Here is a 19,248-nt window from a genome sequence, read left to right as displayed (position 1 = left end):
AACAAATCTAATCGTTAAAGCTTTTGTCTACAAAATCCATTGGGTTGCCCAATAAGTGCTCAATTTATGGAAAAAATGTCTGCAAGGACTATCGCCTGTTTTTTGGCTACCTCCAAAGGACTTTTGTTTTCAAACAGCAATCAAATCTCATAAAATCTATTGGATTTACTACTGTTAACTAAAATATTGACAATTTTGATCCTAAACTCAACTAAAACTATTTTTCTCGTCCTTTTTCTTCCACACTCCTATTTTTTTGAACAAAAACTTTAAACACGATTTATAATGTTGGTGTAAACAGTAAATAATTTAAAACATATTGCCACATTTCTGTTGATGAATTAACTGTTGGGATGTCAACAATGTTAAACGAATCCAAAATAAACCAAAATGGGTAAATTTAACCATATTTTTTGACAATTTTCTTTTTTTGTATGGGCGCTCCTATTATTTTGAACGCAACTGTATGTATGTGAGTATGGTTGTTCGCTTAGTGCGAATGTGCGTCTGTGTGTTCGCTGCACAGATTCGAGATGTTGCCATATGTGTTCTGGAGGACTCTAGAACAGGGAGACTTTGGGGTATAAATACCGGGGAAATGGCAATGACGGAATGAGTTGTGTTTTAAGCGTTGAACTGAACAGAACGGTTAAAGAATAGCTGCGTGCTAACTAGAGACTTGCTGTGTGCTTAGTAATTAAAGTCGGTTCTGAATAAGTGTAATAAAGTAAATAAAGCATTGTAGAAACGTAATCTAAAACGAACCCTGTTTTATTTGGTACAAATCGTACTGGGGAATAAAACAACGTCTACACGGAGATTAGCTAAATCTAATTCCGTAACAGTATGTATGTGTTAGTGAATCAGAGTTGTATTTGAAGACAAACTGTCTGGTGTAAACGCCTAGTAAGATGGGAAAAGTCAATTGTGAAAAATTAACTGTAGGTGGAGTTATGCCCTTTTTTGTAAAAAAAAAATAAAAATATTCTTCTCACACGCAGCTATCGTCATTTATTTTTGTATTGTAAATGACGCAAAATGGTGCCTGTTTTAGCAAATAAATGACGAAACAGCCATAAAACCTGTTTTTCGTGCTAATGTAAAATGCACATTAGCCACAAAACACGACGTTTATGTTTTCTATGGCGACAAATGGGAAACAAAAGTGATTAACATTGTTGTTATCTATTCCAGTAAGTTCTTTAGCCATCTGTAACCAAACTATGGATCTATTATCATATGTTTTTGGAAAATGCATTTGTTCAAGTCTTTATTTCTATACGACTTTGGTGTGAACAACCAATAGCTTGGTAATTGTGCAATGATTATGCTTGGTTTACATTTACGAAATCCACTCGATTTTAACAGTCAATTCCATTGGTTAAGCGTCAAATGAAATCCAATCGATTTCAGATGAGATTTCGTTTGACTTTTGTGCAATGGAATTGACAGTTGAAATCGAGTGGATTTCGGAAATGTAAACCTAGCATTAGGTTGATGCGATTACCTTGTAAATGTACCTTGAGCACTAAAATGCAACTGCTGTGCATTTTTTAAGTCAACTCTGAAAAGGAATTGAAGAATGTGGCACCTCTGTATTTTGGCATAAGTCGTCGCGCGTTGGTTGTTGCAAAAGGACAAAACATTTTCTCTGAATACTTTTTTCGTTTTTGTGAGCATGTTTCAATAATTTATAACACACAAACATCAATAATTAAGTAAAAAGTTTAAGACTAGTCTTCTTATTAAATAATAAAGCCGGAATATTTAAAAATCTATCAAAATGGTAAGCTACATTCTTCACGACGGTTTTAAGGAATAAAAGAAAAAAAGTATAATCGATTTTTTGCGTGTGGTGTTGTATTTTTAACCCTTGTTTTCGCTATACAAAAATTGCGCTGGTAGATGAAGAATAAAACAATATATGATAATATTGCTTGTTTTTATGTGGTTGGTATGTTAATTAAACTATTTTCGTTTATTTTAGTCGAAGAAAATGTCTCGTTATCCCACTGATCGAAAGGTGTATGTTGGTGATTTGGGAAATAGTGCTCGCAAAAATGAACTGGAATATGCATTCGGTGCCTACGGTCCATTGCGTAGTGTCTGGATAGCACGTTCGCCTCCAGGCTTTGCATTTGTGGAATTTGAAGATGCTCGCGATGCGGCGGATGCAGTTAGAGGTTTAGATGGTCGAACAATCTGTGGACGCAGGGCACGCGTTGAGCTATCTACGGGTAAAAGCACCAAACCAGGTCGTAGTGGTGGTGACCGTAGAGGAGGCGGGGTTCCAGATCGCTATGGTGGTGGCGGAGGAAGTAGCGGTGGTCGAGGTATGGGAAGCGGTGGTCGCAATGGAGGTGGTGTTGGAAGTGGTGGAGCAGGTGTCGCTGAGAATAAATGTTATGATTGCGGCGATCGTGGCCACTATGCCCGTGATTGTCATCGCCATGGACGCAGTAGGAGACGGTAAGTACATAATTTTAAAAGTTTACAAGTTCAAGTATCATTTTCTATTTAAAATACACATACCTATGGTTTTATTCATCACAAAAGTATAAAATATGCATTTCAATCAATGCTAAGCAAGTCGAGTTTAGGGCCCGGTCCCGGATCTTGATGATACCACAGTCCTGAATACAGCGATATGAATTTTGTCTTCCATAAGTCCAAAGTTCAGTAAATTTCAATGATATATTTCATATTTTTACAGCCGACCAGGGCAATATATGGGTATCATTGTAAACCTCTGGACGTTTTGATTGCAGCTAGCGGATGTTGGAAAACTACTAATTTTTAAAGGGGACCGCGTAACCGGTGTTGGACCCTGTCCATAGGTGAAGGCTTTAAATTATCGGCCGAAGGCCGGCCATCCTCTTAAACTTCCAATTTTTAAAGGAACTACATATATTGCATTATTGGTTGGTTGTTAAAGTATGAGAAATTTCAGTGGTAATTGTGGAACTTTGAACGCCCATATCTCGGGAAGTATGGACATGTGCAAGACAATATTTATACCGTTCTACTCAGGGCCCCAAGGGATATCTGTGTTATATGTATCATAAATATACGGGTCCTATGCTCTACTTGTTCCAAATGCCCAAATGCGCTATATACATATATGAACATTCTTATTGCTGTTTTTTGTACTTTTGGGTAAAAGTTAAAAGTGCCTAAATTCATCAAATCATACTATCTTCCTCTAAATGTGGAGCATATTTCCAAACATTTAAACGGCAGACTTGTTCGTGGAAAAATCATTTTATTGAACATATAAAACATTTTGACGTTTTTTTATAATTATTTTGAAAATATTCCATGTTATCAGCATCCGAAGCACTCGATTGTATCCTTCGAGGTTGTCGGTGTCATATTCTATCTTATTGTGAAGAAATATGACTTTACTGCGCTACTCTTACTGATATTCATTGTCATTTTAAAGCCTTTTACGCTGTTATTTCGGTGTTCGCGGAATTATTTATAGGTTTTCTTTGGTGAAAAATGATTAGAAAGCCTTGCTTTATCGACTGAAAAAAATATTTGGCGTTAATATCTCAAAAATTCGCGAAAATAAAATAACTGTTCTATCCTGATGACCAAAAATAAATGCCTATTTTTCATAGCACTATCTGAAAATTGCTCAGAAAATCATTTTGCGAAGAGCTAGAAACATAATTTTTCCTGTGTTTGATACGGAACATCATAGACTTTAAATCCGTACAAGATTAAAAACGTAGATTTATCCGTTTTTGGATAAATAAGCTAACATTAACAAAAATGTAGGTGTTCTATTCTACTGACTTTGAGTGTATTGGTTAGTTATTTACTATCGAAAATGTACATTTAGCAAGTGCTCTGTTCCAGAACCTGCAAGAAGCTACTATTTTTTACTACGATAACATTTTTCCTCTATGTTATCGTAAAAAATATTAAAAATTAGTAGATTCTTGCAGTTCTGGAACAGACCAAAGATATTGTAACATATTTATAACGTTTTTATTAATGTTTTTGTTAAGTTTTTCGACCTTTTAATCCAATAATGAATGATAAATTTAAATGTCTTCGAGCTTTAGCTCTATGTTATACTTAACAAATGCGAAACGTCACAATTTCGTATTAGTAACGCAGTAAAAAAACAAACATGTGTGAATCGTGTTTATTTCTGTTGCATTTAGTTGCATATTCGAGGAACAATGCAATAGTGTGCAACTGAAATATTTTGACGAAATCTAAAAATTGGAAAAAGTTGTGGAAAAAGTGTCATGAAATTATGCGTTCTTAGATCAAGTTTCATACTAGATTATTTTTAGAAAATTAAAAATGATAGTAAAATAAAAAACAATTTCTAATATTTAAGAGAATACGTGTCCCACTATTTCTATGCATTCTTATGCTGGACACTCTTAATTTTTATTATTTCTTGGGGACGTTTAAGTCAGCGAAATTCCAAACCAGTACGAAATCGTATGTTACTCTTAATCGTAGCCTTAGTCCCAATTTACATTAAGCGATTTTACTTGCGGCAAGTCCCAGTTTGTAGAAGAGACACGTAAGGGGAATGGGAATGGAAAAAAATTGCTCGTACCGGCAATTCATTTTATATTTTTGGTATTTGACATTATTTTCATTGTTTTGAAAACAAAACTTGTCGGAACAGAATTGCCTTTTATAAACGCAAGAGGCAAGTTTAAAAAGGAGCGAGAAAAATTGCCGCAAGTAAACTCGCCTAATGTAAATTGGGGCATAGTTAAGACACCAACAAATAGAAATTCAAGAAGTCATGGGGACATTGTTGTTGTTGTAGCAACCCATATATGTTCATTCGTGTATTATTTCAGTTATCAGGTTCTGGTCCAGACTCTACAATTCTGCAACCTGGACTGGTTGCGTCCATAAAGAATCAAGAGACAGGTGAGTGGTAGCTGGGCAGCTAAACAAATGCAGTGTGTCGTGTGGTACCAATCCACATGCTGGGCATGTGTTGGGTATCGTGGCATCAATTCGGGCCCAATACGAATTGAGGCGGCTGAATCGTCCGGATCTTAACTGGGCTACAACCACTCGTGTTTGCCTCGGCTGCTGGCATTCTTCTGCTGCGATGGATGGAGGGAGGTCTCCAAGTACGGCATTCACACTGTATTTCTGTACTGCCTGTGCAACCATGTCAGTGTGCATGCTATCCAAGCCAGCCTGATCGTTGATCTAGAGGTTCTCTTTTATACCTTTGGACCAAAGCTGATTGTTTTGCCGTTAATTTGTTGTAAGTTTTATTTTATGTCGGAGTTTTGTTTTGTGGTAGACAAATGGGAAAAATAAAAAGAATAAAAGAATGGAGGCAAAGAAAAAAAAAACAAATTTTTATGAAAAAAGTGTAATACAACTGACACTAAAAGATAAACTTACGACGACGTTAAGATGTTTGATTTGTTTACAATATTTACAAAAAGACGTTCAAACTTCGTTGTATAAAGCTCTAGTACATATACAAGAGTTGTAACACGTGCAACAACATTTTCCAAAATATTTTTTTCCAGTTTACACGTGCAACAACAACATTTTCCAAAATATTTTTTTACCAAAATATTTTTTTCCAATTTACTCGTGCAACAACAACATTTTCCAAAATATGTTTTTACCAAAATATTTTTTTTCAATTTACACGTGCAACAACAACATTTTCCAAAATATTTTTTTACCAAAATTTTTTTTCCATTTTACCCGTGCAACAACAACATTTTCCAAAATATTTTTTTACAAAAATATTTTTTCCAATTTACACGTGCAACAACAACATTTTCCAAAATATTTTTGTTACCAAAATTTTTTTTTACCAACATATTTTTTTCCAATTTACCCGTGCAATAACAACATTTTCCAAAATATTTTTTTTACCAAAATTTTTTTTTTTACCAAAATTTTTTTTTACCAAAAGGGAATTGTTTTTGCACAGATTCAATTTTATCGGAATATTTCGTATAATAGTGATCCCATACAACAGAACCATATTCAAGTATAGGTCTGACAAGTGAGACAAATAATTGCTTGGTGACATAGGGATCAGAAAATTCCTTTGCCCAACCTTTAATGAATCATAAAACTCCATTTGCTTTATTAACCATTGTTATAATGTGATTTTTGAAATCTAGTTTGGGGTCCAATAGGACACCTAGACCAACAAAGGAATCCACAGATTCCTCCTGCAGTAATTGTAAATATTTGTGTGTTATAAAAATTTTGACATCATCTGCATACATAAATAGTTCAGAATTTTTTATTGACAACGGTAAATCATTTACAAATAATAAAAATAAGGCAGGGCCCAGATGACTCCCTTGAGGAACATCTGATGGTACATTTATTGATTTGGAATGACAATCCTCAAATAAAACTACGTGTGACCTGCCTTGCAAGTAATAGCACGGTTACAGTACTGCTTTTTGCCGGGTTAACCCACTTCATGAGGATTTATTTGCTTAATCTGCTCAAATCTGACCAGATTTGCCATTCAAAAATTAAACCCTCTAATGGCTGGGTTTATTTTAAATCCGGCACAAATCCACCAAAGTTGCAACTGTTTTTACCAGATTTAACTGTTTCTACCACCATGAGTGAATACCGCTATTGTATTTTTATCCATAATTATGATAACAATAGCTTTAGATTGACAATTTTACTTCATTTATTGATATATTTGGCCGATTTGTATTATTTATATATTTTTTTGATATAACTCCCATAGGGCGGTACCTCCCGATTTATGTAATTTTGATGATTTTAGCCGCATTATCCAACTAAAATGGCTGAAATTTGGTACTTAATCTTTGTTGGGGATATAAAATATTCCGACAGAGAATTGTCGTTACAGGTCCACTTTTTGATATAGCCCCCATAGGAAGGTACCACCTGATTTTGGTAATTTTGAAGATTTTAGACGCATTGTCCAAATTGGCATTTAGTCTTCGTTGGGGGTATAAAATATTCCAACAGAGAATTGTCGGTACAGGTCCACTTTTTGATATAGCCCCCACTGGAAGGTACCGCCCGATTTTGGTAATTTTAAAGATTTTAGCCGCATTATCCAACTGAAATGCCTGAAATTTGGCATTTAGTCTTTTTTGGGGGTATAAAATATTCCGACAGAGAATTGTCGGTACAGGTCCACTTTTTGATGTAGCCCCCGTAGAACGGTACCGCCCGATTTTCGGTATTTTTAAAATTTCACCCACATCATGGAAACGAAATGGCTGAAATCTGATTTCAATATACATAATTTATGGCGGAGGGTGTAATAAGATTTCAAAATCACCCCATTCTACACTTTTTGGTAATAAAAACTTGTATTTAACAGTTTGTTTGGAGACGCATCACTGCCTTAATTTTCCTACTTCCACACGTATCGTTGGAATCGTAGGAATGACTTGTCGTTTTGTAATTTCTTATCTGCTATCAATTCTAAGTGATAAGTGATGTTTGACCTTATTTGTCAAAATGTTTCCCATAATGGAAGTTTTATTTGAACCAAACTTAAAAAAGCTTAGTTCCCTATAAAACCAAAAGTCGCAGAAAGTCGCAGGAAAAAATTTAAGACATTATTCTAGACAAGATACATAACAAAATAAAAAATTAAAGCAAAACTCAACTAATTTCCATACTGGGCCTTACATTTATTTACCCGAAACAACTAAATTAAAATAACTTATGGGTTACAAAACTATTTAATTTATTTCCGCAATAATATATTCACAGAACTCACACGTCTATCGCAATTTTACACCTAAAAAAGAAAATATCAATTTTAAATGTACCGTTATTCTAACTATTTCTAATTATTACATATACCGTTGAGTACAGTCAACACTCTAGTTCAATATTGTACTAGTGTTTCCTTGAAGTCAATCGGTATTTCTTCCCACTGTGTGCCGGCCAGCGACTTGAGGACCTTGTTTCTACTTCTGATCTTATCGCGTATATCTGTGGTTTGCGCGGACGACTTAAACATGCTATCGAACGTTACCCGGCGTTTACAAATGCCAGTATTGGCAAGACAATAGCAAAAATACAAACCTTTTTTTCACAAATACATTTATAAATTTTTAAATATGTATAGAGAAAAGTATGAATGTATTGATGAAAATGGTTTGTAACTTTACTATTGTCCTGCCAGTACTGTCTGTGTTGTAAACGCCTAGTTACACCCAATATTTTGGGATAATTCTTTTCACACGAATTGTCAAATTTTATAGATCGATTTACTCGCCTTCGCGCAAATGTAGACGGCTGATTTTTAAATAAGGAATTCTTAACTGTATAGGGAGCGTGTCTACGAAGAATTAGGATTGTATGTTATCTGGGGGCTGAGCTATGGATGCCTAAATTATTACGAATATAGACGTACAAACAAAAATTAGTTACAAAAACAGTGGGAGCATCATTTCAACAGTGTGGCAGTGGATTTAGCGGCGGATATTTTCATATTCCTCAGACGGAGGAACTGCACTAGGTCAGCTATGTAGACATTTAACCTATCACATATGTCATCGACGATAGGACGCCCCACATGTGTATGTAGGGACATTATTCGTTATTTTTGTTGATTTGATTGTTTTTATTGATTTCAATCAATACCATACAGTTTTTTATGATTTTATATAAATTGGTATATATGCAGGATCTGAAATTAATTGACTAATATTGCTGGTCACGCCGTTCAGACTTGGCGATAAAAAATAGGTCCCATCTCATTGAGCTAAGATGAATCGGCGTACACTCAATGATAACAGAGAAATCTCCCTTGTTCCTTCTACGATTTTTTGTGGTAACAATTATATTTCTTATTGTTGGTAAATGTAAATAGAACACTGCATGATTCTATATCTTGAGCTAATGTGGGGTGTCTACGTCTGTTGAGTTTCTTTTGTCCGATTCTTTAAAATGTACATAAGTCTCATATTCTTTACTTTGGATATGTATTATGTTATCACATTCCCTCATCTTTGAAAGGTCAATAATTGAACATCCATGTGTTATTACAATGTCTAATTGTATAACAACAGTATAATTTGCACTTTCGTCAGCAGGTTGTTCTAAACATTACCTAAAACTTGATGTGTCACATTGTCCCAAGATATAGCCGCTGTCCATAAAGCTGTTTGATATTCAAATGGGTCCATTCCGTATTGCGACCAGCGTCGAGTGGCGTTGCTCGTTGTCTCTGCGACCAAATTTAAAATTTATATTACGTGAAGCGACCGATTACAGTTGCCGATAATGAGTCATCGACTACGTTTTTTTGTTTTGATTTGAATAACTGGGAAAAAATATCAGAACAAATTGTAAACAAAGGGTATATATTTTTTTGAATGATAAGCTCAGTTTAATTATTTTTTTGATGATAGAGAAGATATACTTAACGTAGCATCTATAAGAAGATGTTTATCGAGTTTAGAACTGTCATCAGTATTGTGAGTAGGTATATGTTTTGTTTCCAACATTCATTAAAATAATTGTTTACTTTTTATGTTTAAAGCCAATGTGTTCACGCTTGGCACGGCGGTGCCGATGTTCTTCGGAAATTTGCACACATACGACACGATTGCCAAGAAAGAGAGAACAAATGTTTCGATTTGTTGTTGTTCAACAGCTTGTTTGACTAAACAGTTTACTAATACATTTGCAATAATTGCGTTTTCTGCAATACATTCTCGTTTTAGTCGTTCTCTTCTTGGTCACCTATGGTTTAACGTCTATTTTCGGCTGTTCTTTATATAGTAGAGGCATTAAAAACGACATTAAAAATCCATAGTTCAACAGCCATTCAACCACTCCTTAGAGTGTGTGCACCTTTACGATTTTTTGGCAGAAGGAAGTTTTCAAAGATTCCATGGCAATGACTTTAACCTCGGTTAAATGCTCCGCAACATCCTTCTACACATCTTTAACAGTGGCTGTAGTTTCGCCTATGGGCTTCTATTTTTTCAACCAGCATTTCAAATTGCTTTTTTAAGTAATTTTTGCCATTATGAATATTGAAACACCCAGTAATTTAAAATAAATACAAATGTTACGTACATTGTTAATTTTCTCGTTTAGAGTTAAGCTTGATGATCTGAAATTATTTGCAAGTGAAAAAGGAAAGCCAAGGACTCGAACCCACATAGTCACCAAATTACGTTACCTGGTTTCATTGGTGGTAAAGCAAATCTTCGGACGTATCGACTATGCAATGGCTTCTCTGTCCTAGAACTTATCGTTTTTCAAATGCAAATGTGTTTTTGTACATTAGCGCGGATACTTGGCCACAGAAATGTATTCTTCATGACAAACGCTTTTTGCGCTGACTTTGAAGTTATGAGTTGGCTTTGAACGCTAACACGCCATGACAACATTTTTTGATATGTTTTTCAAGGACGTGGGTTCAAATCCCAGCCGGGCTCAGCCTGTTTTTTTATTTTTTGAAATTTTGCCTTTTTATGGCGAAGATCATTTTTTAATGATTTTTGTTAATTTTCTCGTTTAGAGTTAAGCTTGATGATCTGAAATTATTTGCAAGTGAAAAAGGAAAGCCAAGGACTCGAACCCACATAGTCACCAAATTACGTTACCTGGTTTCATTGGTGGTAAAGCAAATCTTCGGACGTATCGACTATGCAATGGCTTCTCTGTCCTAGAACTTATCGTTTTTCAAATGCAAATGTGTTTTTGTACATTAGCGCGGATACTTGGCCACAGAAATGTATTCTTCATGACAAACGCTTTTTGCGCTGACTTTGAAGTTATGAGTTGGCTTTGAACGCTAACACGCCATGACAACATTTTTTGATATGTTTTTCAAGGACGTGGGTTCAAATCCCAGCCGGGCTCAGCCTGTTTTTTATTTTTTGAAATTTTGCCTTTTTATGGCGAAGATCATTTTTTAATGATTTTTGTTAATTTTCTCGTTTAGAGTTAAGCTTGATGATCTGAAATTATTTGCAAGTGAAAAAGGAAAGCCAAGGACTCGAACCCACATAGTCACCAAATTACGTTACCTGGTTTCATTGGTGGTAAAGCAAATCTTCGGACGTATCGACTATGCAATGGCTTCTCTGTCCTAGAACTTATCGTTTTTCAAATGCAAATGTGTTTTTGTACATTAGCGCGGATACTTGGCCACAGAAATGTATTCTTCATGACAAACGCTTTTTGCGCTGACTTTGAAGTTATGAGTTGGCTTTGAACGCTAACACGCCATGACAACATTTTTTGATATGTTTTTCAAGGACGTGGGTTCAAATCCCAGCCGGGCTCAGCCTGTTTTTTTATTTTTTGAAATTTTGCCTTTTTATGGCGAAGATCATTTTTTAATGATTTTTGTTAATTTTCTCGTTTAGAGTTAAGCTTGATGATCTGAAATTATTTGCAAGTGAAAAAGGAAAGCCAAAGTACATTTCAATTTTTCGTTTTTATTTACTTGTGAACATGCACGGCGACTACTAATTTGTGGTCGCCCGAAAATGAACTTTATGGCAACAGAATTTGGCAGCATCAGGAAACTATTGCCATCCGTACTGTAAGAATTGCAACTGGCAACGCCACTCGACGCTTGTTGCAATACGGAGTAGACCCAAAAGTCTTGGAGCAATCATGTCTGCTGTTTGTAGCCAAGCGATTTTGGACGAGAAATTTACGGTAATTGAATTTGAAGCTTCCGATTGTCCCTTGACCCACACTGTTTGCTGAGGAGATTTTTCCCACAAAAAGACCAATATTCTCCCACAATTCAAGATAGAGAATGCATACTTTTCTTTTGTGACTTATAGTGAAATCTGAAATTTGGAGAGTATTTTTGTCTTTGATGTCATCTCTCACTTCTAAAAAAACTCAGATGAAGTACGACTTTAACCCAAAAACGTGTTTTTAGTTTTTAAAGTTTCCGGGCGATTAGATAAGATTTACAAGATTTGGTACATTCAGAGATCTATAGTAACATTCTATGACGAACAATTTTGAATATTTTGATCAGATATGATCACATTTTAAAGGTGTTTTTAAAAGATTTTCGAAAAAAGGACCAAAAAGAACCTTTTGAGAACGCATGAGGTTTAATGTTTTTAACATTCTCCTGAGTAAAGTTACCAAAGACACTATATACCTAAAATGCAAGGATTCCGAGATATCTTAACTCGTATATTTCGAGAAAAAAAAAAACTAAAAATGCGCGTAACTTGCCCCGCCTACTTAGGTTACTTCCCGACGTAACACTTTATTAACGCCGATACACGTGTCTCATATTTGTATCTCTACTTTCATAATATACTCGGGTTTTCCCATCTTTTTGAAAAAAAAATGAATTTTGTTGCACAATGAATTTACTTTGCAATTCCGCCGTCGTTTTCCTCTATAATTTGGCTTCGGAAAGCGAAAAAACAGCGAAGAAATAATTGAGTTTTGGCGTTTACTTAGTCTGTGTTTAGACACACAAATTTCTCGGGAAAGTAAATTTAGTTTTTTTGGGAGAGAGCGGAGAGGAAAGAGCTCCTCTATACTCTTTCCTACCCCCTATTGCCTAAAAACTGAATTTACTTTCCCGAGAAATGTGTGTGTCTAAACACGGACATAAAGGTACTGAAAAAGCATGATGAAAGTATAAGGTGGCGTAAAACGCCAGCGTCGTGGTTTGATTCTGCCAAATTTTTTGTTATTGTGAATAAATTGTATGAAGACGTAAACAAACATTTTAGCATATTGAAGAATTTTCGGTTAAAATAGAGTTGTTGTTGTGCTACTTACGTGACTTGGTAAATAGATTTTGCTGAAAAAGTAAACGAAAATGCATAATATTTAACCCACTTATGGGTACCTTACACAATGTTATTTTACATATGTATGTATGTGTTGTCACTTTGCATATACATTTTGTATACAAAAAGTTACAACCCAGATGTATAAAACATATCGTGTTTAAGTACCCATTAGCGCCGATTTTTTGTTTTTTGCGAGAAAACAAAACTTTATGTGAAAATTATATTTATGGTTCCCTTAAAAATCTTTTTTTTATTATGTTTTTCTCTAAAACGTATACAAACGTATATATTTCCTGCAATCGCCACTTTTAAAAATGCCGAAAACTTTGAAGTGAATTCTTACAAGCCAATCTCTTAATTTTTGATTGAGAAAATGCTCTTACTACATTCCTAATAAATCCCTGAATTTATATGAATGTAACATGCATGATTATATGCCATATAGGAATATATTTTTTATTTTTATTTATTTGCTTTGCATACCATACTCTAAAAGCAATTTCATATACATACAGTATCGGACAAAACATTTGCAACTGACACATACAATTTAGTTTTAGCGCTATAATATTTGTAAAAACCAAGTTTTTGTTCAGTTTTTCAGCATTATAATGTTTTTCATACTCCGAAGAAAACACCCACAATTAGTTTTTGTACCTTATAACGGTGGTCCACTTTTAATAGCGTACTTAAAAGAAATATCCCATATTTTAGCAAGACAAAACAAAATTGCAACTCACTCCGTCGCTATATAAATAAGGTTCAAAATTATGACCTTTTACATTATTTTTGTGTCATATCCAGATTTTTATTAGTTAAGGATATCTTTAAGACTGAATACATCAATTTATAAAGTTAGAAAAGTTACATAATGAATAGGAACAGAAGTTTTTAATCCAATTTAGTCTGCTGAAGTCCATAAAACGAGGACCTGCTGTGATTAACGCCCCATACCGGGCCCATTTATGAAGGTTCCTTATAACGACAGAAGTGAAAAATGTTAGTTTTGTATCGGAATTAACCTTAGAAAAATATTGCGATTATATTAAAACACTTGGACTGTATACGGAAGCCCCTCTTGACATATCGTCGGTGTCATGCTTAAGTGTTCCATACGCCATTTTTGACATTTTGAGATAAAGGTACTTTAGAAGTTTTTGAACCATGCTCTTTCAGATTTTTTGGTCGGTTTTTCTCTATTTCTTATAGTTTCTGAGATATTCAGATGCCAGTATGTTCCATATCCGCTTTGTGACCCAAAAAATCTTGTCGTTTTGTTCCATATCCATAAAGCTTGGCGTATGGAACAAAACAACTTTGAACTTTTTAGTTCCATATCCATGTCGTTTGGCGTATGGAACAAAAAGAGACAAAAACGAATTGTTCCCCACCAAAAATGATGGCGTTTGGAACAAGAAATTGCTAATTTTTGCCAAGTTACGGAAAAGTGTGGCGTATGGAACAAATTGTTTTAAAGGACTTGGATTAAAAACTGAAGAATAATAGTTTCTAAATCCAAATATTTTTGAATATTGTATTGTTATATGAAAACGAAAATTTATCAATCAACAAAAAATTATTAGTTTAAAGAAAAAAATTTGATGTAAGTCCACAAAAATATACGCAAAAACGTTTATTCGACTTGAAGCTAGTGTGGACACCGACTACAAAAATGATATTATAAGAAAAACGCGTTTAAATGTTTTATGTTACCTTAGAAATGCAAAATATCAATCCGTTTTGTCCGATCGAAATTTTTACCACAAAAAAATAGTGATAAGTGGAGGCAATCCCTTAAATAAATGCTGAGGAAACCTATAATAATGGTCCTTATTGTATTTATATTAGAAAAATAAATGTTTCATTTAAAGTCCTGATTTTTCAACTCCACAGTAGCACTTCATATAAGGGAGGTGGAACACGATTGATAAAAAGTGTTTTGGTTGAAAAGTGACAAAACGTGTTCCATGTGACACAAACTGCCAAAAACATGAAAAAAAGATTCCATGGAACAATTCAGCAACTTTTTGCAATTATAAAAATTTGTCATAACTTCTAGACTATCACAGATATCTGACTAAAATAAACTACTGATATATACTGTGAGTTTAGTTAAGTAGAACTGAGCTCTTAAAGTATTGGATTATTGCACCATTTGTATCCTGTATGGCCTTAAACATTAACTTGAGTTTTTCTCGAATCAGGCAAATGGCGTATGGAACACTTAAGCATGACACCGACGATATTCTCAAACTTACTGGCGATTAAGGCCCTACGAAGCATAATGTAACAAATTATTAAGTTGGTAATGGTAAGACAGGGTCTGTATTAGAGTTGGGCAATCTAGATCCTAGTTCACTGTCCTAGTTCCAAACAGTATGAGTAATGTCAAAATAACGTGTAAAAATACGTAAACGCATTATTTTCATACAAACGGTGAAGACGACTGGAACTGCGTAGTGACCTAAATGGTTCTATTGAACTAGATTGTCATAACTCTAGTTTGTATACAGTCCAAGTGTTATTATATAATCGTAATATTTTAATTCCAATACAAAACCAAAATTTTTCACATCTGTCGTTTTAAGGAACCTCCATAAATGTGCACGGTATGCGGCCGCTATTCACGGCAGGCCCTCATTTTATGGATTTCAGCACACTAAATCACTCAAAAACGTGAACAAATGCATTTAATTTATTTTGTATGGACTTCGTATTCATTATTTTAATTACAATTATGTTCTTTCATTTTTTAGAAAATTCTTCATTACTTCATAGCTTCTCCTCATTTTTCATCAAAAATTACAAAAAAATTATTTTTTAGGCCAAATGCGTGGAAATGCATAATAGTAAGTTTATATCAACGAAATCAAGTGGATTTCAACAGTCAATTCGTCGTATACGTCAAATGAAATCTCATCTGAAATTCATTGTATTTCATTTGACGTTTAAGGAGTGGAATTAACAGTTGAAATCGAGTGGATTTCGTAAATGTAAACCTAGCATAAGCCAACGAAACTTTATAATGTCATGTTCACACGAGCGTTTCAATTACGTTGTTGACTTACACGTATTATCCCGTTTCCACGACACCATTCGTAATTAACAGAAAATTTCCTTCATTTTTGTTTCCTTGTTTTCACGAAAATTTGAACCGAAAACACATAAAATATACATTAAAGCAATAGACTTTCCTTCAAATGTATCTTCTATATTTATCTACGCACTTTTCATTCATTTTTTTTTTTTTTTCATAAATGCTGAATAGTTTTGTATTTTAAATAGCGGTATTCATTCATGGTGATGTACAACTCCTGTATATGTACCTAGGCATGGCGGAATAAGAAGGTGTTACATCGATAACAATATTCGGGCCATTTACCGCACCTAACGTCAAAATAACGCATTACTGTGAATTGCTTGTTTACCTTTTGTATGTAATTTTATTCACAATAATGCATTTTGACAACTAATGTGATAATCTGTTGTTTTGCCATTGTACCTGTATTATTGTGCCATGGTACTAGGATTTTTACAACGAAGTGTGAACGACTTTTTTGTGAATATTGTAAACAAATCAAAACATCTTAACACCACCGTCAGTCTATCTTTTACTTTCAGTTTTATTATACTTTTTTCATAAAAATTTGTTTTTTTCCTCATCCGTTATTTTACCGCCTGTTCATGTATGTCGCACGGAAACCTGTACGAAAGGAAATACTATACTAATTCGAATGTAAATTTGTACAACTATGTTCCATAAATGAGAGCCAATTGAGAAATGAAAACAACATCCACATATACATACAAACATTGGAATATCCCAGCTAGCATTTGGAAGATTGCTTTTTCAAAAATCACATTGCGGAGTCTTTTTAGAGTCCCTTTGGTGATCAAAAACTGATTAAGTCGCTTGTATGATCAGAAAGGGACTCGGAAGTGACTCCCTGTAATGATTAAAAATAGTTCAATTTAAAATACAACAACAAATGCGTAGAAATCACAAATTAATCATTGAGGCGTTTAAAATGTGACTACTTTTTCGTTATTTATTGTCACATTTTGATCTTCATGAAGATTGAAAAATGATTAATCAAAAAAGGGTCATTCAGGTGTTTGAAAAGTGATTATAATTATGTATCTTCAGCTCATATTTTGAACAGTTAGGTGATTAAAAACTGATTGTTTTGTTTTATTTTGTTTGATTGTAAATAATTCTCATACACACTTTCTACAAAACTTTAATATAAATGTAACGTATAATATTAAGAGTATAGACAAATACAACACATGTTCAGGTTTTGCTAAGTGAAATGAAGAAGCAGTATACTAACCACCGCGCAACATAAAGGATAATTAACAAATTAACAAAGCAGAAAAGACAACAAAACAAAGGGAAGAAACAAAAAACAAAAAAGAATAAAAAGAAAATTCTTTTAATTTATTTCATCTAATAAAAAGACTCATAAATGACTCCCTAAAGACTCATAAACGATTATTAACATGATTATAAAATGACTCGAAACTAATGCAGAGGAAGACTCATTTTTTATTTGTTTAGAAGAGTCGCCTTAGGTTACGTTTTCCTCCTGACAAAGGAGTCATTTATGATCAGAAAATGAGCTCATATTCCAGCTTTTTAATAGTGCAGTCGGATCAAAAAAGACTCGAATTTGATTATAATTTTCAAAAAATGCTGGCTGGGATGTGTGATTAGTTTTGTTTGAAAAATAAAATGTGTCGGTATTTTGAATTATTTTATTTTATTGATTTCTTCAAAATAATGAATGAAACCGCCATTAAAACGTGTCTATAAAATTTTTATTTTGTTTCAAGAATGTGTTGCATAAATTTGTTTTAAGATTTTCGGGGTTATTCGCGAGTTCACGTTCTACTCGGCAGCTACAAAGCAAGTGAGTGATTTTGACATTCTCTTTCTATAAGAGACAGTCCTTTTGAAATACATAAACCTAAATTTAAAAGAAAAGTGTACGTTTACGTGTTATTTCGTATGTCTTGTCGGTCGCATAGATTTTCGTTTCGAAGACGTTTACATGAACAGAAAATGATTTTTTTCCACTTCCGAAGCGCAAAAAACCTTTCGGTCGACATACATGAACAGGCTGTTAAGGCCTGGGTACATAAGCTGCCTTGCTTGCTTACCTTGCTTGCTCCTGAAAAAAGAATAAAAAAGAATGGGCAACCCAGTTCGAAATTTGCTCGGCCTTCTTTCCAGATTACCATGTTTTGTTGCCTTAGAAATGCCTCATAACACATCCTTCAAATAGGATATTCACCCTAATTACTAAACCAAACCGGTTAATAAGTAATTTAAGGATAAATGGACACCCAGTACGTAGCGGTACTTGTAGTGTATTGTTCGGAATGATGTCTGGGGTTACTAAAAATATAATTTTTGTTATAAAGTTCCAAAAAATATGCATATTTTTGGTGTATTAACGGAAAATAAGGCCTAAAGCACATTATTAGGGAATATAGTAATACTTCGGTCCCTTAAAGGACTTTCGGTGGCGGTAAAGTATGAAATCAGTTTAATACACTATAAACTAACTAATACGAGCAATTATTGTAGAAAAATATGCATCAATTAACCTTAAAGTTAATTTTACTACTAATGTCCTCAATAAGCTGGCCATGGACAATTTTTAGAAAAGTGTTTGTATTTCACCCATGTATGGGGAATCTCCTTACGTTTTGACATCACTCGACAGCGCTTATACCAATACCTTATATGCAAACTGTATTTCATCAAAATCTTCACATTTTTAAATGAAATCGAGTAATCTATTAAACTGAATTTATTGTCCCTAATTAGCTGGCCCCAACTGCATATACAGTCAGGGACAAAAGTTTACATACACCCCATAAATCTCGGGTTTTATGATAAGTAATGATTTTTATGAAATTCCAAGTATGCAGTTTTATTTCTTCTCACTAATAAACAATATTTGAAACAACATAAGTATAATCCATAATACATATAACGGTAAATTTTACAAACACCAAAAAATGATGGGGACAAAAGTTTACATACACCCCAAGGAAATATGTGTATTACCGTAGAATTTATGGAATTGGCAGCAAAATTTATACATTTTATTGTTTCAGCGAACGTCTCTGGGTGTCCAAGATATATTTTAGAGAAAGAAAAATAATTTTTGGGGGTTAAATGCCGTTATTTAAGGTCAGAATTCTGGTATACCTCATCAAAGCTGACCCTTGCTTAATTCTTTGCGTTTTAAGGTATTGTACTTTAAAAAAATCACAAAATTAGTGTCAGATGGTAAATCTTGAGACCCTAGAAAGCTGTGAAGTTGTTCTTGTGCATAATATACCTTCCTGGACGTCGATAATCCACGTTTTTCCTCAGATTTCGCTGGAAGTTAATAGATTCCGCAGAATTCTATGCGCAAATTACACACAGAAGGCCTTGAATTGCCTTGTA

At 34.0% G+C, this 19,248-nt stretch overlaps 1 protein-coding gene across 1 annotated transcript in view; it reads left to right on the top strand.

Annotated features, from left to right (window-relative positions):
• Nucleotides 1-1,566: 1,566 nt before the first annotated feature.
• x16 (x16 splicing factor) overlaps nt 1,567-19,248 on the top strand; it is a 28,287-nt gene continuing 10,605 nt past the window's right edge. Inside the window, exons 1-2 of the mRNA XM_073968215.1 lie at nt 1,567-1,786; nt 1,988-2,469. Coding sequence (XP_073824316.1) covers nt 1,784-1,786; nt 1,988-2,469 — 485 coding nt within the window. The 5' untranslated portion in view covers nt 1,567-1,783. The remainder of the gene's footprint in view (nt 1,787-1,987; nt 2,470-19,248) is intronic.

This window comes from Musca autumnalis, unplaced genomic scaffold (assembly GCF_047663935.1).
Source record: "Musca autumnalis isolate F117 unplaced genomic scaffold, ASM4766393v1 scaffold_2, whole genome shotgun sequence".
Taxonomy (NCBI): Eukaryota; Metazoa; Arthropoda; class Insecta; order Diptera; family Muscidae; genus Musca; species Musca autumnalis.
Note: the sequence above shows the minus strand (reverse complement) of the source record. Positions and strands in the feature narration are given on the sequence as shown.